Below are 24,412 nucleotides of genomic sequence, written 5' to 3'. Positions count from 1 at the left end.
GTTGCCCCTGAATATTAAGTATTTAAGAAATAATTTTTTCTTTTTTCCTGTCACAGGGTTTTAAGGTAGACTTGGCATATACCTTTGATGCCCTAATATTTTTAACTACTACAAGTAGTTTCGATATTATTATACATGACACTAAAAAAGTAAAATTTTAGAGAACCACACAATGGTTTCTTCTGAGACATTACCTAAGACAAATCTTAAAATTCAAAAGCAAATAAGTGATGCTAAATTTTAGCATTTTGAGAAACATGTAGAATCACTAGTTGACAGTTTAAATTTGTGGTGCTTAATATAACACAAATCCTCCAAATGGCATTTAAACTCACATTTTAATGGCCCAACAAGTTACTATAAATTTAATAATCTCTAGTTAAAGAGAACCTCCAATTTGTCTTTGTTACGAAATTTCTGCCAAATTCCTGCTTAAAACTGTATCAGGCCAGGCGTGGTGGCTCACGCCTGTAATCCCAGCACTATGGGAGGCCAAGGCGGTGGATCACCTGAGGTCAGGAGTTTGAGACCAGCCTGGCCAACATGGTGAAATCCCATCTCTACTAAAAATATAAAAATTAGCTGGGCGTGGTGGCGGGTGTCTGTAATCCCAGCTACTCGGGAGGTTGAGGCAGAAGAATCACTTGAATCCGGGAGGTGGAGGTGGCAGTGAACTGAGATTGCGCCACCGCACTCTAGCCTGGGTGACAAAAGCGAAGCTGTTTCCAAAAAAAGGAAAAACAAAAACAAAAAAACTGTATCAAACAAATATAAATAGGATGCTGACTTCGGGGAAAAAAAAACCTAAAACAATGAAAACAAAAAGAAAACCTCCAGAAAAAGAAAGAGAAGAAAATTTTAATTTTGGTCACATAAATGAAGACCAAATGCCTTTTGTGTCACATTCTGAAACCTGATACTCCATCTCTTGTTCTGGATAGTGTTCTTGAACACTTTGAAACAAAATAGTTAAATGTCAAATTCCTTTTTTTTGTTATATATTTCAGTTCAAAATGTTTATCTTCTTCAAAATGCTAGAAATATTTAGTCATAAATCCCATACGAAGAAAGAAACTCCCAGCTTTACTTGTGTATGCTCAAGTCTCACTTCAAAAATCTAAATCAAAAGAAAAATTTTCAGGTTTAAAAGTGACTAAAATAATATTTTTAAAAATCCTTAGTAAATTAATGATTACAGATCTCTGAGCTTCTTGAAAAGAGGTAAAGGGAATCCACTAGGCAAATAATTTTTTGTCTTATGGACTAACTGCTTCACCCATAGATTTAGACTGACACTGACACCACAAAAGTATACATACCTGTGTTTACTGAAGAATTATAACTATTGATTAAAAAAGAAAATTTCCCACAAAATTTCTACCAGCATGGATATTTTAAATACTAAGAATAAGACTTTTTCGGTCTAAGACAAATCTAAGCCTTGTACAAGGTAACAAACAGTACCACCCACAGCATAGCTCATTTAAAATAGGCCTCACTTAAATATTAGGTTCTCAGTTTTCTTGAAAGATGTATCAGCCTGTAGTTAGAAGGGACTCATGTAATGAGAGCATTACTTAGTACATATATACTCATCTTTAAAAAGAAATCAGTTACGTTACATTAAGATGTAGAGAAAAAGTATTTAATCAACAACTTTAATGTAAGAGCAAGAATGAGTAATGGAAATCCAGCTCTTGTAGTAGACAGCATCTACTTGCGGCAGCCAAAGATTTCTTTGCAGTAACTTTTAGCTAGGTCTAGGGATAAAAAGAAAAATGAGATGAACACATTACAATATGATGTAAACCACTGGTACGGTTTTCACAAAAGCGGAAAAGATTTAATCAGTGAATAAATGCTACAAATTTGCCAATCGATTTTTAACTTCCCCTAAATTTATATTTTGATAAGCAATCTCTAAGATTTCAACTCTACAATATTTGATGCACAAAAACACAGAAAAATGTTTTAAGGGAAGAATAAATTATTTTAAGTTAGTCAGACTGTTAAGATATATTTAAAAACCTGTATTCCAGAACAAAAGTCACAGATGACTAACAGAAAAAAAAGAACACACCTATATCTGGGTAAACAAAGCTATGTAATACACAATTACAATAAATTATTATGGTATAACTTTGGATACTGTTATATATTTAGCCCAGTTTTCCAAATAACAAGTGCATGCTTTCTCTCTAGAAAGTGGAAGATGCACTATTGTACAAAGCAAAGATAGCACAGGAGAACTGGGCACTGTAAGAATTGGAGGATAAAGGTTAAATCATTTCATTCAAATCTCTGAATTCTAATTCCATCAACTCTAAGTTAAGAAGGGCTTTAGCTTTCAAGGGTTATCACATGCATACATATTTGAATACAGGCACAAAAACTCATCATTTTTATTTGGATAACAAAGGGTCTCCAAATTATATTGAAAAATAAATCCTAATCAATATCGCTCTTGTAAAAAAAGTTTAGCACACTTTTCACAAATGATTTATGTAAAAGAGAAGAAAATACACATAATTTTAGAATATGTTAAACTCTTTTATTCCCTACCATAGACATTTTGTCTTTTGTTTTCTTTCCGTTTTCTACAATTTCCAACTTGTACCTGTGTTTAATACTGCTTTAGTCTGCTAAAGACATTAACTGATTGCTTTTCTAAATCTAAGGATTATATATTTTAGTATAAATATATATCACATATTTTCGTAAAATTTTGACAAAACCGAATAAGCATGCCTTATTTTAAGTCCATGCTCCTTCCACTGTTTATAAAATCTGATTTAATGATCAAAAAATTCTTGGTTGTCACTCTTCTGTAACCACAATCTTCCTTCTGAACTGCCACCCAGTTTTTACATAATAATAACAAGCAATAGAAAAACCAAAGAAATTATGTTAATCTTAGTTCTTCCTTTCGACACTATAAAATAATGTGAACTTTTAAAAAAATGAAACAAATACATCCAAAACTCAATACATTCAAATGAGCTGAGTTCCTTTAAGGTAGTTACCTTGGAAGGCCACAGTTCATTCTCCTAAGTATACTGCCACTGCTCAAAAAACCTTTAAAACTCTTTTGGGATTGCTTTCAAAGCCAGTTATATACTTTCTGCATTACCTCAAAGTTAGGTGGAAGTTTTGGAAACTTTCATTTGGTGCCAAATAATGGTAACTAAAAATAATCAAGCCTCCTAATACTATATTTTTTAAAACAACGTATAATCATAAAGTTTAGCGTGTGTGACAAATTAACTTTGAATGCAATTCTAAAAGAGTAAACTCAGCAGGTTTTGGGCAATGGTAGATTGCTGGCATTAGGAAATAACCTTCCAGCATGATCACTATGCAGAGTAACATTCATTTAGCTGTCTATGTTCTGGCATATTCATTTATAGTGAACATTCTGAGAGTTAGTATTCTTTTGAAAAGGAATATCACTCTTTAAAAAAAAAGAATTTTATTCCTTTAAAGCATCACTGTCATAACTATGCACGTGTTTTGTTAGAAAGTAGTTCTCCTTACTCTATCAATAAAGACTACTTTTAAAAACTTGAAAGCAAATAACCAACTTATTTGCCCCCAGGCTTTTTAAAATCGTTAACTGAAGATAAAATAATTTGAAATTTCGAAGGTACTAAAAAACAAAAGAACTCCAAATGTAATAAAAACACATCAAGAACCAAACTACAATTTCTGAGCTGCACTGTTTATTTTGCTGCTTGAAACCTAAGTGACAGTATGCCACTATAATTATGGGGTTTCGTCTAAACCTTTACTACACTGCAGGTACAGAAATATACGGACACATTTTTAGAGAATTGACATTTTGCAAAATGCAGCAAACATTTTAATTTATACATGAGAAAAGGAAGTGTTCAAAAGGGTATGCATTTCAAGTTATTGCAGGTTATTTGTGAGAGAATTTCTGCAGGTAAAACATGTTTAAATTTAACCAACAGTAGCGTGTCAGTGTATTTAAAATCATGACAAAAATCTTCTCTCTGGTCATGTTGCCCATGACAAATTACTATGATGTTGTATGTTTAGGGCAAGATGTCAATACAGCATAAATCCCATGGTATTTTGGTTTTCTTCTGGAGATTAAAGCTGTTTTTCTTGGGATAAATGCAGCAGCAAAACACAAACCAGTTGATCAAAAAAGCACTTCTGCCATAACTCCAATAATTTTCAGGACACATCAACCGACAGTAGTTTTGCCATTCCCAGTTCTTTTAAGGATTACATCTCTGCACTGTTGCCTTAAGGACGTCTGTAAAAGCTTGCTCTCTGTTAAGCCAGTTTACTGACTACAGCCTGGTTGAGAGAATTTAGTTGGTTGGTCCATTTATCTAGTGCAGTATATCGTGCACCACCCCTCTTCTGATGATCCAGTTCAAGGAGTTGGTTGACTTGATCAATTCGGCCATGAATAGTGCTAGAAATAAATAAATAAGATGTGTCTACAAAAGACTTTCATCAAGCACAGTTTCTGGACTAATGTTTCATAAAATACAGTATCAACAAATGCCAAAAAAAAGCAGCTGCCTACATTAAATGAGTTCAGTGTTAGTTTTAACTTCACTGTGTTATTCAAACTCTAGATAGAAACCAGATTTCAGATACTTTGCATCAGTTTCACTGAAAGAACCATAAGGCATAGATTTATCCGATTAATCAAAGGCAGGTATCACCTGTGAAGCTTTAAACAATGTACTGTTTTTAAGTAAGATATAATTTCAAAAATGTTATGTACCACATACCCTATACTTAAAAACGTACATAAATACTATTCATTAAATAATTATTTGGCTGTATATAATAAGAAATCCTTCTGAAAAATCATTTAGAACTTTTTCTGAGATGTGTTTAATATGCTCATTCATCAAAAACCATCACACATACATATATATCTCTTCTAATAGAAAACCATTCCCGAGGGTGCTTTTTATGAACAATCAAGAATCCAATTGCTACCTTTGTCCCTATTACTCAAAACTTATGGTACCAAATATTTTGTGATAAAAAATAGTAAAGTACTTACTTATCCAATATGCACTGCACCAGCAAGCTCTCCACATCAGCTACATCTATGTTTAACTCCTAAGACAAAAGACTTGTTATATACTAATTAACATTTTAAAGACTTCATAATTTTACATAATCATTCTAATTTTAATTCATTTCTATCACTTAAAGGAAAATTAGTGAAGAGAAGATAAGATTTTTAAACATATTTCATTATCACTTCAAAATATATCCGAGAACACAGGTCTGATAAAGACTTAAATTTTTAACTTCTGAAGTACATTCCTACAACAATTTTATTGTGGTTGAAGTTAACCCTTCAGGAATTACATATTTTAGCCACTACTCTCCCCTACAATTTTCTCTGAGGGTGAAAGAATCCTTAAAAAGAAATTTAGTGATTCCTAATTTCTTTGTTACAATGTTAAGGCTCTTTTCTGTTAACTCAATTTATGCCAAGAAAACAGAAAAATTCACATTAAAAGTAAAGCCCAGTCCTAGCTACTCAGGAGGCTGAGGTAGGAGGATTGCCTGAGGTCAGGAGTTCAAGACTATAGTGTGCCACACTATGCCTGTGAATAGCCACTGTACTCCAGCCTGGGCTATACAGCAAGACCCTGTCTCTTAAAAAAAAAAAAAAAATTAAAAGTAAAGCCCTTATGTTTAATTTAAAAAATGTATTATTATAATAAAATGTTACCAAGTTAGAGTGACTCTTAAATGGAAGACTGGTATACTGCATTTATAACTATAAATTATAAACATCATTAAAATCTATGAATATAAGTACCTTAGAAATAAAAGGAATATGTATTCTTGTGTAAGGCTTAATTAATTTTATAAGCACTTGTGTTCTGATGTTTCGCAAAAGCTCTGAAAGACAAAAAATTAAAATAACATTTTATTTAACAGTTTGTATGATATCTTCATGAATCATTATGTACTCCTAATTATCTTCTCAAAATACATCTTCCTGCTTGGCAAAGATATAAAGTGTTTAGATTTTAAAATACCTGGGTCAATGGATGCACAGTATGATCAGTTGCTGCCTATCCCATAATTTCTTGTTCCCACCTCCTTGATTTTGCTGATGTTGAGACTCTACTAAAATAGTATTTTGCCTTCTCAGTATTACACTACTTATCATTTCCTCAACAGTTAATATCTTTAAAGAAGCTCTGATTTATACCAGCCAGCCAAGTTCCTTGTTTTAGACTCTCTCAAAACCTAGAGTACTATATTTTATATAATGCTTTTACAATTTCCTCCAGTTTTGTCTGTACAATAGTTCTTAAAATTTTTAAAAACCAGATTGAAATTCATGTACAAAGATTCTACATTTTTCTATATCTATAAACTGCAGTATCATTCCAGGTTCATGTAAGAACTTTTACAATGTCTGTTGATTAAAAGAGAAAGGAAGATGGGGAACAGAACATTACTCCTGATGCATCTGAAATTTAGTTTCAAATGGTCATTTAAAAACCTTCAAATAGCTAAATAATAGGTGGGAAAATTGGAGCTATAAAAGAAGTCCAAGAACAAAGAGATGATTGTAGTCTTTGGTAATTCAATATAACTTGCTAAAAACCTCGTTCACTTACTGGTATGAAACCTTCACAATGTTACCTTATCTTTCATAGTACATACATACATCTTAGCATTATCTATAGCAGGATATTTTCATAACTTTTGTTATTTGTCAAAAATAAACACTAAAAATTAACTTTGAACCTAAGCATCAATAATAAATATGCAACAGCATCTATATTAGATTTTTTTAAAAAGGGACAGTTACCTTAAACAAAATGGACATTATATATAAACTTGACTATATTAATATGAAATTGGCCAATTTCTTTAAAAGAGCTTCATAATTTTAAGGAATATCCCATCCAATGACAGCATTTAGAAACACATCTATACTTTGCAATAGACAGAAAGAAAACAGCTTAATGCCATGCAGCTTCATTAAGAAGCATTTGTTTGACAGTGGCAAAGAAAGTAATAGAATCCAGTTGGCAGAAAGAACATACCTTCAATGTGTTCTCTTATGAAAGGATCATCCATGATGTTGCTGTGATTTGTTTTTAGAATCTTTTCAAATTCAGTGATGTCATTATTCTGATAGGCACTAATAGAAAAACAAAAAGTGTAAATTATGTCAAACATGAAGAAGTTATGTATTAAATCAGATAACCCAAAGAGCCCATTTCTCAATTTTCATATGCAAAAATCTAAATAATATTATACTTTCTGTCATGGAAATCACAGTTAAGCAAGCACACATAACCTTCTGCCAAAAAAATACAAATTTCCCTTTCATGCTTTTGGTTTTTTAAAAGAAAGATTACAGAAATCTTCTTTTGGGGTTATAGACTATATTTATACATAGTTAACTAAAATCACCTCAATATCTTACTTCTGTTAAAAGTTGGCAATAAAACATTTAACAACTATTTAATGTTTGATGTTTTCAAATGAAACTGTGCATTTAATTCCTAATTGTTCATAATGAAAGGAACCAGGTTTCATGTACACTACATGAAGGGGTGTAGCCTTGTCTTTCAATTAAGAAAGTATATCCTCTGTGTAGGTTATTCAGAAAATGCAGCTTCCTAATTTTTATCTTCTAGAAAGCTACCAACAACTGTCAAAATCTTCAAAAGGAACATTTCTCAATCCCCTGTTGCAAGGCCAAAGACTGATTTATATTTATAATTCTCTGAGGTATCTAGTATCTCCTCTTGAAATAATTCTGTAAAGCTCTATGGGAATTGCTAAAGGTGCTGAGAAGGAAGAATCCAATCTTCTGGATATGGCACCATTGTCTGCTTTATATGTAAGATATTATCATCAGCTATACTGCACGCCCTCTGCTAGTGCTTCCATCTGTTGGGTCCCAATGTAACTTCATGTTAGGGGCACGTGATTCAAGTGCTTCAACAGGAATTATTTTCCTCTAGTCTCCTGGCAACTGACTAGGAAGATAAAATTAGGAAGCATTACTTTCTTACCTACCCCAAATACACCGCTGTAATATACTATAGGAGGACATATTCAAGCATTGAAAACACTTGCACAAACATTTGTTTTATATTTGTATACATACATATTTTAACTGTAAGACATTCTCCCATTTCTTAAGTGGGGTTTCAAAAAAAAACATTTTATACAAAATTGTGGGACACCATGCGTCACACCATGTGGGTCAAAATTTACCACTAAAATAAGTTTTGAGTTCTAATACAGTGGCTTCGCTGGAGTAGTTGGATATAATAAATATATAAATATCATTATATATTCTGATATAGGTCAGATAAAGGTCTGACAAATCAGTCCTTTAACCGATTTTAATGTACTTAGCCAATTTAATTTATATAAAATATCAATGTCTAGGGTAAAGCTTTTCCTCAATATGTCTTAGAGTTTTAAAAGTGTAAACTGCTGCTTAGCAATTTAACATCATAAACAACTTTGGTTCTTAGTTAATGTGACCAAATGTGAATGAAATAAACTATCTGAAATAAAGATGAAGTTTCCTTTAATAATGAAAAGCAACCTAATTCAACAAACAAATTAAAATAAAGAAGTAAACAATCAAGAAACTGATTTAATGTGGTAACTTAAGGTTTTTAATTCCAAACTGTTCTTAGTCCCCCTAAAAAAAACCCTTTTATTTTTTTTTACAGCCAAAATTAAGGTTTCTTTAAAAAAAAGTTAAAGGAGGACATTTTACACAGGAACTTTAATATCATGAAATAAGCTATCTTCTCCAAGTATATACAATTTATATGTAGGTGACCCATAATGTGCAGTCTAACAGTATTTTCTGTTAAATGAAAAAGTACTATAAATAGAACTTCTGGTCACCTAAATTATTTACATATATCTGCAAAAAAAAAAAAAAAAAGCCCTGCTTCATGTCCCTAACTACATTTTTCCAGCTGTGGTAAAACTCAGCTGTACAACTTAAAATAAAAGACTTGAAGAAACTTAGTAAATTTCTTATACTTTTTTAATGAATAAAACCCACAAAAACCCTGGGTTCCATTTATTCTATGCCTGGAGGAAAGTTTCTCTTACTCACTAATTCCTTTTGCAAAAATGGGCCTTTCCTTCTAGGTTTTTTGTTTGGTCTTCTCTTCCATAATTTTGTCGAATATTAGTTGACTATGGTAGGTTCTTCAGTGGTTAACTATCATTACATCTTTCTCCACAGAATCGTTCAATCAATCTTGGGTTTCTTACCACTATGACCCTTCTGTCACCCCACACTCCACCTCAGAAAATTATCCATTGTAAACATTTTCTTTTTTTTTTTTTTTTTTTGAGACAAGAGTCTTGCTCTGTCACCCAGGCTGGAGTTCAGTGGCACAATCTCGGCTCACTGCAAGCTCCGCCTCCTGGGTTCACGCCACTCTCCTGCCTCAGCCTCCCAAGTAGCTGGGACTACAGGCGCCCGCTACCACGCCTAGCTAATTTTTTGTATTTTTAGTAGAGACGGGGTTTCACCGTGTTAGCCAGGATGGTCTCGATCTCCTGATTTCGTGATCCACCCACCTCGGCCTCCCAAAGTGCTGGGATTACAGGCGTGAGCCACCACGCCCAGCCTATCCATTGTAAACATTTTTAAAAATACTTTCATCTTGTCATTGAGAAAATATATGAGTAAAAAAATGTGCTTATGCCATCTTGTCTTACTGAAAATTCTTGACTCATCTTGGACTAGTTCATAATTTCATTCTGGATTAAGAGAGGTATAGGCAGTATCATTGTGAAATAATGTTTTAAGACATCCACAATCAGTTTTCCACTGAAAGACACAGGTGCATGTGTGCGCGCACAGACAGACACACACACGGATAATAGGAAAACTAAGTAGTAGATACTTTATAAAATCTTGTGGCTACAGAAAACAGTGTAATAAATAACTTCAGAAGATAAAAATTCTACAAACTTTTCTAAGAAAATACAAAAGGGCAAATGTTGAATATTAACTGAGTTCTGAAAAGTTTTATCTCTCTCCTTTATGAACTGCTTTAAGGAAATTTACCTTAACTGAAATATAAAATCTTACCTTACTAAATTCGTCATTGCTAAAATTTCTGGATCATTTTTGTACGGCTTGGCCTAAACACAGTAAAGAAAACAATTAACTCAGTATATGTACAAAGAAACATTTTAAAAAAAGAAATAACATTTATTTCCAGATAGCTGATAAGAGCAATTAACAAAACACACGTACCTCCTGTGAGTCAAATGGATTTATTCCCGATTTCATAAGCATATTTGCTAAGACCAAATATTTTAAGCAAGTGGTTCGTCTTGGACTTCCAGATTCATCATAATTCTTGAAGGCTTCAAAAAAATCAGTGTGTGCCTTTTCAAATTCACCTTCCCTCAAGTGCATTTTACCACCACATTCTGTGAAGAATAAGACATGAGAAAATGGGACATTTTCAGTTCTGTAATAACAAAACTGACCACCTCATAAATGCCAAATGAAAACTATTTCAGTGCCTTTCAGTTTTTAAATTCTATAACTTGAATAGTACTGGCCCCAAGTACTGAAGTTCTAAAAAGCAAGAGACACTTTGATATCTCCCCATGCCACTGCCCACCCTCTCCAAACCAAACTTGCCTCTGATAACTCCCATAATCAGTGGATGAGGGATGGCAGACTTGATGTGAAGTGACTGTTCATAGAGTGCTTTAAGTTTTTTATTATTTTTCTGTGCTGTGTACATTTGAATTTCCAAAGCATATATTTCTAATAACTGTGTACCTTTTTTGAGATCATCTTCTCCATCATCAGTCTAGGAAAGCAAATATTTAACTTTAGACAAGATAGAATTCAGACAGTAATTCTTATTTGCATTAGCCTGGAAATCTTACATTTATAATACTATTTCCATGTGAAAACACAACACAAATTTTAATTCGGAGCTACAGTACTAAGAATACCACTTGTAATGGCCAAAAAGAAACTAATACATCCTTTCTACTTTTTAGTTATGAGATAAGGAAAAAGTAGCCAAAGGTTTTTTGTATAGTAGTCCTTCCTTATCCACAGGGAATATATCCCAAGACCTCCAGTGGATGCCTGAAACTATGTATAGTAGTATGTTTTTTCCTATATAGTAAGTCCTCATTTAACACTGTCGATAGGTTCTTGGAAACCATGGCCTTAAGCAAAACAATGTACAATGAAATCATTTTTTCCCCTCATCAATGTGGTGTTGAACAAAACAACATTAAATCAGTTTCTAAGAACCTATTAACAATGTTAAGTGAAAACTTACTGTACATACATACCTACGATTAAGTTTAATTTATAAATCAGGTACAGTGAGACATTAACAATAACTGATCATAAAATAGAACACATAACAATATACTATAATAAAAGTTATGTGAATGTGATCTCTCTCTCTCTCAAAATATCTTATTTTCAGACCACAGGAAATAAGCTGACCACAGGAAACTGAAATTGAAGAAAGCAATCCGTGGATAAGGGTTGGGGGGACTGCTGTATGTATGAAATGTTTTAATGTTTCTGTTTTTATCTAGGAGATTTATTATTGTCTTCCCCAAATCTTCACAACTGCTTTAGAACCACTTACTCAATTAAAAAGCCCTTCCTAAGTCCCTTCCACATGTCAGGCACTGGGTCTATCATGGGGAAATACAAAGTTAAAAAAGCCAAGGTTCTTGGTCTCAAAAAGTTCACACTCTAGTAGAAGATTAATCTGTCAGTAGATAAATTACAATATAAGTGACAATGACTAGGTGAAGCACAAACCAAGTGCCTAGGAGAATGAAATAGGGACTAACTTTCCTGGAGGACGTCACAGGAATCACAAAAAGCTGCTGACATTTGAGCATGACTTTAAAGTTGACCAACAGCCCACGAAATGTGGGCCATGAAAAATAGCAATATGATCAACAGGAAGATATTCATAAATATCTCACACTGACATACACTAAGCTAAAATTTACTGGGTCTTCAAACTTAAAATTCTGTATAATTATTCACTAATGAATCATAACCAGAGTAAAACATACAATATACAAAACAATTTATACATCTAGAGTATCCTGCATCTTTCCCTGAACATACTTCCATCAAAGTACTAAGTAATATAATGCTATTTACCATCCTGATAGCATTTTTATGTTCTTAAAGCAAAACTTCTTCAAAGGGTTTTCTCAAATTCCTTATATACATACTGAAAGACCCTCCACCATTCAGAGATGGCTGCTCCAGCATTTCCATTTCATAGGGAACTGAACCTTCAGTTCGTTATGCATCAGACTAAAGCATCCTAACAATGTGTAGATAAGAAATAATTCCTAAGTGACTAATCCGCTTTACTAAACAAAACTATTGAATATCTGCAGGTGATTCATTTACAACAGTTTCTTGATCGTTTCTCCCATTCACAGAAATGACACATATATCATTAAAATAATACTACATGGTGGCAAGCGTGGGGAGGAGTTGAAAAAAAAATAGTACATGGCATTGGAAGAGTTGAAAAATATTTAAAGCAGTATTTCCACATTCAATTTAAACTAGTATTAAATGATGTATTCGGTTAAGACAAAAAAGGGAATATAAAATGAAAGCCTGGTTAAAAAGTTATAGAGCCGGCCAGGCGCGGTGGCTCACGCTTGTAATCCCAGCACGTTGGGAGGCCGAGGCGGGCGGATCACGAGGTCAGGAGATCGAGACCACGGTGAAACCCCGTCTCTACTAAAAATACAAAAAAATTAGCCGGGCGTGGTGGCGGGCGCCTGTAGTCCCAGCTACTTGGAGAGGCTGAGGCAGAATGGCGTGAACCCGGGAGGCGGAGCTTGCAGTGAGCCGAGATTGCGCCACTGCACTCCAGCCTGGGCGACAGAGCGAGACTCCGTCTCAAAAAAAAAAAAAAAAAAAAAAAAAAGTTATAGAGCCATTCTCTCCTGACCATATGGCTTTTCAAATTTAAAGTAATTAATTACAGAAAATAAAGAACTCAGTACCTCTGTCACAACAGCCATACTTCAAATGCTTGATAGCTACACACAGCTGGTGCTACCATATTGGATAACAGATACAGAACATTCCCAGTATCACTTAAAGTTGGACAATGCTGCTAGGATTCATATAAATTGGAATATAAAAATATCTTTATTACACGTTTATAATATCCTAGCTCTATTTTCATAGGGTATATAACTAAATATCAATATAATAGTATTACAATAGGCCTGTTTGTTTATTGATACTGGTACCTCATTACACAAAGAATAAAGATTGAGGGGCCAGTCATGGTGGCTCACACCTGTAATCCCAGCACTTTGGGTGGCCGAGGCAGGTGATTGCCTGAGCTCAGGAGTTCAAGACTAGCCTGGGCAACATGGCAAAAACCCACCTCTACAAAAAAATACAAAAAATTAGCTGGGCATGGTGGTGTGCACTTGTAGTCCCAGCTACTTAGGAGGCTGAGGTGGGAAGACTGCTTCAGCCCAGAAGGCAGAGGTTGCAGTGAGCCAAGATCATGCCACTGCACTCTCCAGCCTGGGTGACAGGGCCATACCCTCTCTCAAAAAGAAAAAGAAAAAAAAAAAGGTAATTTTATAACTTATTTTCTAAATTTTATTTTTCAGATAATGCTTAAACTAAAACATCCCTAAACAATATTTTGAATATAATTATTGCTTATACTTTTTATTATGAAGAAATATTCAGAAAAAAATAAGGGAAAGCTACCTGGCAGGACTGATGTAACTGGCGTAAAATTTTTTGAAGCTTTCCATATTCCTCTCGTTCTAAATATAATTTTCCAAGCTGCAAGAAAGCAAACTTATTAAAATCAAGATTTCAACAGAAGATGTGTATCTTTAGGAGACTTTATTAAAAACACCCACCCACTTTTCAAAAGAAAAGTGTAAGTATTATAATTGTTACCTTTGTGTTTGTCTTAAACCACAGTCTATCATTCTTAGCATCTTTCAAAGCTTCCAGTGTTGTTTCATAGAATTCCTGCAGTAAATCCATCTGACATAAAAAATCAGAATTCTATAATTGTAAACAGCAAATTTGTACCTGTTAATAAAGTTAATTTGAACAAACTAAAAGTGCATCTTTGAACTTTAATACACATAAGATACACTATCTGTATCTTACTGAATGTCTTCTATAGTCCAAAAAATTAACAAACTGAAACAAAATACAGACCAAATTTACAAGTGCCATGATCTGTTGTTTTACAGAACCCAGAAAATATTTCCCCATATAAACACAGTGCCGTAAGTTCTCATGCTGTAATAGTATATGTTTGTCCTTCCCAATCTAATAATTCATTCTGTATTTTATTTTACTTTTTAAAAAGCTAGTCGAGTGAAGCAGTGGGAGTGGAGAAGGAACAAAGTAATCTGTAACTGGTTGTGCTCAATTAGCTGCAAATACCACTCCACTCAGATCAGCCACTCATTTCATATTAACAGCAGTAAATGAAATGTACATAGAACTAGTTGTATTATTACTAACGTGTTATCTTATTCACTCAACTCTTATTTGGAGCCTACAATGTGGCAAACACTAAGCATGCTGGTGAAGAAACAAAGAATAAGCTCCTTCCCTCAAAATTCTTCTATAAATGTGACTAAGTAACTCTACTGCATAGCTTTTAAGTCACTGGTAAACCATGGAGGTGGGTGGAGAGAAAAGTCTAGTATAATTTTAGCTATGTCTAATCACCACCAATTCACCAATCTGTGTGGCATTTTTTCATGGAAATCATGATTTGTTTTACATCTTGTTAAGTTCCCCTGCCCACCCTCTTCCCCCTGCTTCTGGCTCTGCCTTTGTTTGAATATCGAATTCTCTGCTTAACAGGATCAAGGGATTGTAAGAGCAGGAAAATTTCACATTTTCAGAAAACACTCTCTATTTGTGCATGACTACTGATGGCATACTGAATAGAACAGAGTACCACCCACCCAATATCTGTTGTTACTTTCAAAAGACAAAAACCTTACTTAGAACCGCACACAGAGCATGCAGTCCTGAAGTTTCAAAAATCACTCGATTCCCTCTCCCTGCTCCAATTACTGGCATAATATTTATAAACAGTGTACCAAATATGTTTTGATGACACTCGTTTTTAAGAGTTGGAAAACATTTTCCCACTTTATGAAAGCTCCATGATATATAGCTTAACTCTAGAATTAGTGTCGTTAAGTGTTAATATTCTAACAAAACATGTAAGTTTAGCTTCGTCTATTGGCATTACATAAAATTTAAATGTAAAGAGTAGAAACTGCCTGAAAAAAATGACATCTAGTAGAAAAGACATTAAATGAGGCTGATTCTGATCTGAACATTCTTTATGAGTACAAAAAGTATCAAATATTCTAAGAAATACTAAATGATATAGAGACTATATCTTGTACTCAAATATCACAGAGTAAGAGGACGAAAAATTAAAACTGAGGACTATACTGCTTACAAGGATAAGGACAAATGATCCAATTAAAAATTATCTTAGCAAAAAAATATATAAAATAATCATTGGTTTTCTTAACAACCAAAATCTAGACTCTTAATGAAAGCACTATCACTCCCAATACCTTCTTTAGTTTCTTTCCTCAGTAGCTCTTCTTTCATTATCCACCCATCCTTTGCAGAAGCATTTACTGAGCACCTGTTGAGTAATGCCAAACACTAACTGATAAGAGCACAGGCACTTCTCAAAGATTTTAATATAACCAAATCCACACAAATAACCTGTGATTCAGTGTATTTAACACCTCAGAATGGCTAGCTAAAGTGCTAATGGAGTTTATTAGAAGGACCTGTGGTAGCAAATGTACAGGAGTCTAACATAAGCCTGAAAAGTTGTTTACAGATTTTAGTATCTGAAGGCATTATTTAAAGAGATCAAGCTGGAGTTATTACCTTTTACTATTATATAATCAGTAATATAACCAGGAAAATAGTACTTATCATTTTTAAAGCATACTAATAACTAGCATAACTACTTAAATAGAAGCTCTAGGCCTTTCCATCTATAAAGAACAAAGCCCTTACTATAAATAATAAACACATTGATCATCCCAAGAGGGGAAAATTGAGTCTAACCTGTTTAGAAGTAGAGATATAATCAAGAATAGAATTAATGGATTTTTCAGAATAATTTCTTGTGACTGCACTCCGAATATAGGTCAATAGCTGTTTATATCTATTCATCATTTCTGGAAAGTTTGTCTGTGAGAAAAGAAAAATGAATTATCAGATGCAAATTTAGGTACTAAAATACGTACGCATGATTAACGTTATAGAATACACTACTACATAATGAAATGTAGTTCATATAGTTCCTAATATAGTTTTGTAAAAAAGGAACTATGACAGGAACATTATAATTATCTTAAATTTGAAATGACTAGATTACTCAAACCAAATGTATAAAGTTAGCTTATGAAACAAGTACAACTGCTAAATTTTCCAAATTTCAGAAATTGTCATTGCACAACATATTTAAATCATAAAACCTACTAAAATATTCATAAGCCAAAACATACAAATAAAATCCAAGTTTTTTCTTTTTTTTGAGACAGAGTTTCGCTCTTGTTGCCTAGGCTGGAGTGCATGGTGCGATCTTGGCTCACTGGAACCTCCGCCTCCCAGGTTCAAGAGATTCTCCTTCCTCAGCCTCCCAAGTAGCTGGGATTACAGGCATGTGCCACCACACCCGGCTAATTTTTTTTTTTTTTTTTTTTTTAGTAGGGACAGGGTTTCTCCATGTTGGTCAGGCTGGTCTTGAACTCCCGATCTCAGGTGATCTGCCTGCCTCGGCCTCCCAAAGTGCTGGAATTACAGGTGTGAGCCATTGCACTCGGCCAAAATCCAAGCTTGCAAACGCCTTGGGTACCTGCTATGCAGGATAGTAGCTATATTCTCCCCTGTAATTTCATCCCTTCCTCAGGAAACTCTGCAATAAGAGTTACCTGTTTCTTTTCTCCCTACAACTGGCTGGCTATATATAAAAATGTGAAATTAAACATCTTTTCAAGCCTCAATACTCGTTTCAAGTCAAGAAAAGACCCACCATCTAAGGTTCTACTCAATAGTAGATATAGTTAATGTTGTTATTCCTTGTATTTGTACTATTGAGGTTGTTCCAGGAAACAAGAAAGGTCTAAAAAATAAAGGAGTACTGAGACTTATTCTGGGAGAGGTTTACCATTCCTAAGTATATCCTGTAAGTCAATTTATGAGTCTAACCTTATAACCTGCACCCACAATCCTCACAATCTGCAACTGCTGTTAATCTCTCTTTTTACTGAGTTCTATTTTTTTTTTTTAATCAAAGACATGAAGCATTGGCAGATACAAATGCTTCTTTCCTTGACTAATTGAACATATGTATTTATTAGGGTGAGGAATAAACTAATAATGCTGTAATTATCTTGCTTATGACAATACATTCTGCCCTGAGGCACAGCACGAAGAACAAGAAAACTTGAGAACAATCCCTGAAACCTTCTAAGCAAGAATTGAATTACAATAAAGAAAACAGTAGAGGTGGATGGGACAAAAAAAAGGGATAGAACTATGGAAATATATATGTATACATATATAACCACTTCTGTTTCCAAGTTTCATGTGGGGGTAAATGATAGGTAACATCCTGTCAATGAGCTGCTAAATCCACATTACAGTACATATCTTGCAGCAAAAGGGAAATCAGAGAAATACGACTATCCTAACTTTGAAGCTGTATCTTGGCACTGAAATAAGAGTTTTGCAAAAAGTTACAGTTTTGGGCTGGGCTTGGTGGCTCACTCCTGTAATCCCAGCCCTTTGAGAGGCCATGAGCATTGTCTAAGTCCAGGAGTTTGAGATCAGCCTGAGCAACATGGTGAAACCCCATCTTTACAAAAAACACAAATATTAGTCAGGTGTGGTGGCACGCGCCTGTAGTCCCAGCTACTTGGAGGCTGAGGCAGCAGGATAGCTTGAGCCCGGGAGGCAGAAGTTGCAGTGATGCAGTGAACCAAGACTGCACCACTGCACTCCAGCCTGGGCAACAAAGCAAGACTTCATCTCAAAAAAAAAGTTAGTTTTGAATTTACCTCATGTTATAATAATTTATAGCTCACTTAAAAAACAATTACATTATAATTAAAGACTGAAGGAAGAGTAGGTAAATTGGTCCCAGAGCAGTTGATAGTGAACCCTTCCAACTTTTTACTATCTAAAATCACTACACATAACATAGGTCCTACTCTGAGTCCAATCAGAAAACGAGAGGGGCAGGTACAGAAGCTGAAATCACTCTTGTGAACCATAACTTATTCACAGATGCTGCTACAGCAAACAAAAGGTAGATAAGGTAGACAAAATAACACAAAATGCAAAAAACCCTCTCCCTTCCTTCCCACTCTGCTCAAGGTAAAAATAGCAAAACCAAGTCTTAAGGGTAGCACAGTGTTCAAATGGACTCAAAATGAAACCACTGCTAGTACATTAAAATAGCAGATTTCTATAGGGACTCTTGGTATTATCTCAAATCACAGAACCTACGAGTTAAACATTCAGCCCCTAATGGCATTATAATTGTTTAATCACAAATTTCTGTCCCTTGAAACACTTGGTGCTTCTTCCACAGCCTTCTAAGTTATTAATCTGAATACAGTAAATGTTTGTGTTTAATATTCTTGCAAACAAAAAATGGAAAGAAAGCACGGGGCTCTGGGCAACATAGAAATGTTTTGAGAGTATCAGAGCAGTAGGAGTAGAAAGGGTAAATATAATGTAGATAATTTTCATTCTTTAACTAGATTTAAATGCAATATACAATATACTTAATAACATTTAACATGTTTTGAACTGTTCTGATATATTTTGCGGAAGAAATGAACAAAAACATTTTGTCAACAGCTTCTGTAGGAGATGCCATGGAGTGCCCCTCCTATTAAAGGTGAGATAAACCATACCAGAGTGACAGTACCTCAAAAAGAAGAGGTACAAGATTAGTAGAAGTTAACCTGGATACAAGTACTAATCAGATGGGATAGAGAAGCTAATGGGGAGGTAAAGGAAACATACCATATGGGAAATATAAAAATAGGGGAAAAAGAAAGTGGTTAACGTATCAGCTATTCTTCAATTTGCCATAGTTCCTGAACCTTCCAACTGCTTCACTTCCTGCTAATCTGAGCTTCAACTTTATCTTTCTCTCAAAAGTTCTTCTTCTTTAGTGATCTAAGATTCACGTTTGTACCTAGTCCTATCATCTCCTGATCCTTTTTCCCTCCACTTCTACCCTGTATTCTTTACCAGTTTAAAGAAACCGAGGAATGACATTTTGAGTATGTCATAATTCCAGTTTCTCTAGAATAAGTTATGAGTTCATTCAATAAAATATTTGAGTACCAACCAAATGACAGCCACCATTATAGGTTCTAAGAATATAACGAATAAAACAAAGTCCTGCTCTCATGGAGCTTACAATTTACTTGGGGGGAGGGGTGGTATGAAGAGGGGCAATAAATAATAGATCATATGGTGACATATGCAAAGAAGAAATTTAAGTAATGATGGGAAGAATGCTATTTTATATCAGGTGGTCATGGGAAGGCCATCCTGATAAGTGGTGCCATTGAGCAGAGACCTGAATCAAATGAAGAAAAAACCCCTATGGTTATATCAGAGAAGAGCTTCTGAGGCAGAGGAAACAGCAGGTGCAAGCCTTTACACAGGATTGTGCTTGGGATGACTTGAGGAACAGCAAGAAGGCCAGTAATGGAGCAAATAAAAACAGCAGCAAAGGATGAGCTTACATAGGGACTTGTAGGTCATGGTAGGAATTTTGGATTTTACTGAGGGAGATGGGGACCACTAGAAGACATGGAGCAAAAGAATGGCATAATCTGACTTATTTTAAAAGGATCACTCTGCTACTTGTGGAGAACTGTAGCAGGGTAATGATGAAAGTAAGGAGACCAGTTAAGAGGCTATCGCAATAATCCAGGTAAGAAATCATGGTGCCTTGGACCAGAGTAGCAGAGATAGAAATGGTAAGTGCAGTCATACTGGATATAAAGCCACGTGGATTTGCCAATGGATTATTTGTGGGGTAACAGACAATGAGAAGAGTTAAGCATAATGCTAAGCATAATGTTTTGGCCCTAGTCAATGGAAGAGAAACTCTTTATAATAAACAGGAGAATTTTAAAACTCCAAAGTAAACACTAATCCTTTGTGGAAAAGTCAATCTATTAATAATGCAGCCCTGGCCAGCCGCGGTGGCTCATGCCTGTAATCCCAGCACTTTGGGAGGCCGAGGCGGGCAGATCACAAGGTCAGGAGATCGAAACCATCCTGGCTAACATGGTGAAAGCCCGTCTCTTCTAAAAACACAAAAATTTAGCTGCGCATGGTGGCACATGCCTGTAGTTCCAGCTACTCAGGAGGCTGAGCAGGAGAATCGCTTGAACCCAGGAGGCAGAGGTTGCAGTGAACCAAGATTGCACCACTGCACTCCAGCCTGGGTGACAGAGAGGGGAAGAAAAAAAAAAAGGCAAATACTGTAAATGCATCTAAAAGAATAAGTTTTCTTAAATAGAAAACTTCTGTATCCTATGAAGAATCATTTTTTTTTTTACTTAGTATTACTATAGTCCCAACTGCAAAGCAGACTAAATATAAAAACACATCCAAAGAAGTACTTTAGAAAAGTAGATGTAATAGTACTTTGTCGTGATGAGGTTTTTACCTAAAAAATTTATTAGTTTAATTCTCCTCAAAACAAATCTTACCAACTTGAAGTTAATCTTAATCATTTGTTTCAGTGCTTTAAATCCCCATTCTCCTTTTTCACCTTCAAGTTCCAAAACCTAAAAAGAGGAAGAAATTTTTAGTTTATCTTAATATTAACACATTATTTTCTAATAATGTCCAATGTGTAAGTACTGAATTAATTTTACACTAATGCATAAAAAACATTTCCCCAAGGATATCACCATTTCTCAATGTCATTTTTCAGTCTTTAAAAAAAACAAGTTGTAAGATGCCCTACATAAGGATAAGCAAGCTTAAAGTTCCTTCATCAGAAAAATTAAGAGCCACTTCTTGATTATTATACAGTTTCTGAAATATTTTTTCCCCTGAATAACCAACCTATGGTAAAAATAATCCGTAAGTGTATCAGTAAATCAAGAAATCAAGCTATTTATAATAATGAAACCACAACTGTGTGATTTATCCCTAAAAGAAACAAGATTGCAGTGATAACACCTACTGATCATCATGTTGGTGGTTCTTCTACCAGAACCATCCTAGCTTTTCAGGACAATGGCCCTGCTCCATAGACAGCTTGATTGGAAAAAAACATCACGATAACCCTTTTGAAACACTTGCTTGTGCTGCCTAATGCTAACTGATAGGATAATTAAGTATTCAAAACACATTTCTGAGATAAAATCACCTGGGACTTATTTGTTCTAGCATATCATTAAAAAAATTAACACATAGAATCAAACGGAAAAGAATATAAACCTTTTGGAAACTGCTTAATGCTGCTTTTGGGTCATCTTCTTTTAATGCTTTGGAATTATAGTACTGATTTTCCAAATCCACATTTGGCTCGGAGTTACTATCTTCAGAGTATTCCTGTGTCGGAAAGAAAGAAATATTAAAAGAAAAAAAAAGAAACCCACACATAGCAATGTAAAAAGTGAATGCTGTTAAGACAGAAAAACCACATATTTTTACAAAACAAAACAACTTTGAATACATACGTAAAATGCCACTGAAATTCAACTGGTATATAAAACCAGGGGTTGAAGAGAGGAGGAGGGAGGAGTCAAAATCAAGTGTATAGCAGAATATAATCATTTCTTTCTTTCAGATGAAAGCTAAAATGTCTATAGAATCAACATAAAAGAAGAATGCAAAGACCTAATATTGGTTAATGACCCCAATTCTGTAGTGGTTAAGCTTTCGTTGGTCATGAAATCTGAGGGAATCCTAATGTAGATGTGTTCTAATTATTAATTTTTGGTTCTGTAATCTAATTTTTCTATTCCCCAAGTCTAAATTTCATTATTGTAACATGGTTTAAAACTAGCTAGGATGGTAATCTACACATGGCAAAGTCATCTAGCACTGAATATAATTATGTTAATAAGAATACTTGCCTTACGTGCACTACACAACAGCTGTTTATACGAATGTTAATCAGCTTTATAACAAATCAGAATAAAACAAAATGGATTTATATAATTTTATGAGACTTTCCATTACATGAGTTCAATTCTTAGTGGAAAAAAAACAAGGCAGAAGGGAAAACTGGAATAAAACAACTATTTTGTGGAGCAGTGTAAACAAGAGTGTCACACAGTTACAGGACATTCAGTCAAATAATGAGGATTACAAAATACACATGGATTGGTATAACGGAAATTATTATCTTATGAGTCATAAGATAAAGATGATTTCCTTCTCAGCTTTAAGTCATTACAGAGGGCAAGTTTATATCAAATTAAGAATAGTACCTGGAAACAAACACAAAAAGACAAGAATAGTTTTATAGTTATTTCTAAATCCAAATACAGGTAACAAATTTCTTTATGAGATATTTATGAAAAATTCTGCTACAGTCTCATAAAAGCATAGGAGTGAAGAAAGGTATGTTGTGTATACTAAGTTACTCGAAAGCTCAAAAACACATTAACACAAGATGAACTTTTCAATAATCAAGAGTGGCTTTGTAATGTGCGCCCTCTGGAGGATAATTCCTTCCTCGTGTGAAGACATGTCTGTCAGTCTTACAGATTTAAGACCTGGAATTCCATTATGTTTAACATATGAAAATCACTTGAAACACTTCTTTTAGGGACAAGACGAAACTTGGTAGTAAATAAGTTTCATAATTATTCATTTACTTCTTAACCCTTGTAATCTAGGCTTGACTACAAAGAAACTGATCAAGCTAAAAAGAGAAATTAGTAAAGAATGAATAAGCCAACCATGCACACAATGATGCTGTGACGGTGATGGCTTCAAACCTGGATTTTGAAAGATAAATGGAAGTTTGCCTGCTAGACAAAACGGGAGAGGATAAAGGGAATAGTACATGTAGTAACAGCATAAACAATGGAAGGTAACTATTTGTTGGAACATAAAAATCCTTATTGACTCTACCTTCAAAATAAATCTCAAATCTATCCACTCCCAAACCCCCTGCCTGCTACCACCCTACCCTACCCAACTACTTTCATCTCTCCACAAACTTTAACAGCCTTCTCATTCTCCTTTTTAAGTTCTAATATCCTCATGGTTAAGCAGGTGAAATAATTTTCACAAAATGTAAATTATCTTATTCTTCTCCTCAAAAATGGTTCCTATTCCTCTTAAAATCGACAGCAAAATCATCAAAACTTGACTCCTGTGTCCAACCTTATCTCCTATCAAGTTCTCCCTCATTCACTTTGCTGCAGCCATCCTGGCCTTAACTCAATGGCCTTAACAAGTGCCAAATTCTCCCACTTTTATGTGCTATTTCTATCTCTTTCCACCTCTACCTCTACCTCTCTTCATCTAGTTAACTACTGTGTATCATTTCAGATCTCAGCCTAAGGGTATTCTAAAGAAGACTTGGAGTAAAGAATCACAGCTATAAAACCCACTCTATGCCTTTGGAAATCAGCTCTTTTCTAATTGTTTTATTAAGTTGGAACAAATATAAACAGATTTACCATATATGATTTATCATACAATAACTAAAATAAAAACTTCACTTAACACTGTTGAATAAGATGGAGGAATAGCTCGCTGAACCAGAAAATTACTATTTTTTGCAACCCAAACCTTCAGAATGCAGCCTTGAACCTGGAAGTAAAATGAAAAGTATTTCTGATTTACACTGATCACAAAGTAAAAATTCAGAGTCCATTTACTTTTGGTTTCTTGGCTCAAAACAAATTAGAAAAAACAATTAGGTCAGGTTTTGAGAAGAGGAAAGTAGAAGCTGAAAGGTATACATGACAACAGTAGGACCAGTGTTTTGGAGCTTCCTAGCAAAAGAAACAGTATTTTAGAAAGGGAAGAGATTAACTTCAATTGTCTGGAAATTACTGAACCAATTATAACATTGTTAAAAACAGGATCCTTGACATTTCCTGTCATATGTCACACAGTGTCTTGTCATTCAGTCACGGAATACTTATAATAAGAGTAGTTATCTGTAACTTCTGGGACCTGATAGATTTCAGATAGAGATTTCTAAACTTTAGATGTTACAACTCAAAAAAAAAAAAAAAAAAAAAAAAAAAAAAAATCACAATGAGAAAAGATTTGATTCAGCCCTCTACATTT

The 24,412-nt window shown here is 34.3% G+C and overlaps 1 protein-coding gene across 2 annotated transcripts in view; it reads right to left on the bottom strand.

The window, feature by feature from the left end:
• Positions 1–3,697: 3,697 nt before the first annotated feature.
• COPS2 (COP9 signalosome subunit 2) overlaps positions 3,698–24,412 on the bottom strand; it is a 28,632-nt gene continuing 7,917 nt past the window's right edge. Inside the window, exons 2-13 of one of the 2 annotated variants that reach the window (XM_055279060.2) lie at positions 21,593–21,706; positions 20,854–20,931; positions 16,169–16,294; positions 13,994–14,083; positions 13,796–13,873; positions 10,682–10,856; positions 10,286–10,464; positions 10,118–10,170; positions 7,074–7,171; positions 5,828–5,910; positions 5,054–5,112; positions 3,698–4,447 (exon numbers count right to left, since the gene is read on the bottom strand). In XM_055279060.2, coding sequence (XP_055135035.1) covers positions 4,303–4,447; positions 5,054–5,112; positions 5,828–5,910; positions 7,074–7,171; positions 10,118–10,170; positions 10,286–10,464; positions 10,682–10,856; positions 13,796–13,873; positions 13,994–14,083; positions 16,169–16,294; positions 20,854–20,931; positions 21,593–21,706 — 1,278 coding nt within the window. In that variant the 3' untranslated portion in view covers positions 3,698–4,302. Of the gene's footprint in view, positions 4,448–5,053; positions 5,113–5,827; positions 5,911–7,073; positions 7,172–10,117; positions 10,171–10,285; positions 10,465–10,681; positions 10,857–13,795; positions 13,874–13,993; positions 14,105–16,168; positions 16,295–20,853; positions 20,932–21,592; positions 21,707–24,412 lie in introns of both variants that reach the window. The other variant, XM_055279059.2, reaches the window with a different exon arrangement.

Source organism: Symphalangus syndactylus, chromosome 5 (genome assembly GCF_028878055.3).
Source record: "Symphalangus syndactylus isolate Jambi chromosome 5, NHGRI_mSymSyn1-v2.1_pri, whole genome shotgun sequence".
Lineage (NCBI taxonomy): Eukaryota > Metazoa > Chordata > Mammalia > Primates > Hylobatidae > Symphalangus > Symphalangus syndactylus.
This window is presented reverse-complemented; position numbering and strand designations above follow the sequence as displayed.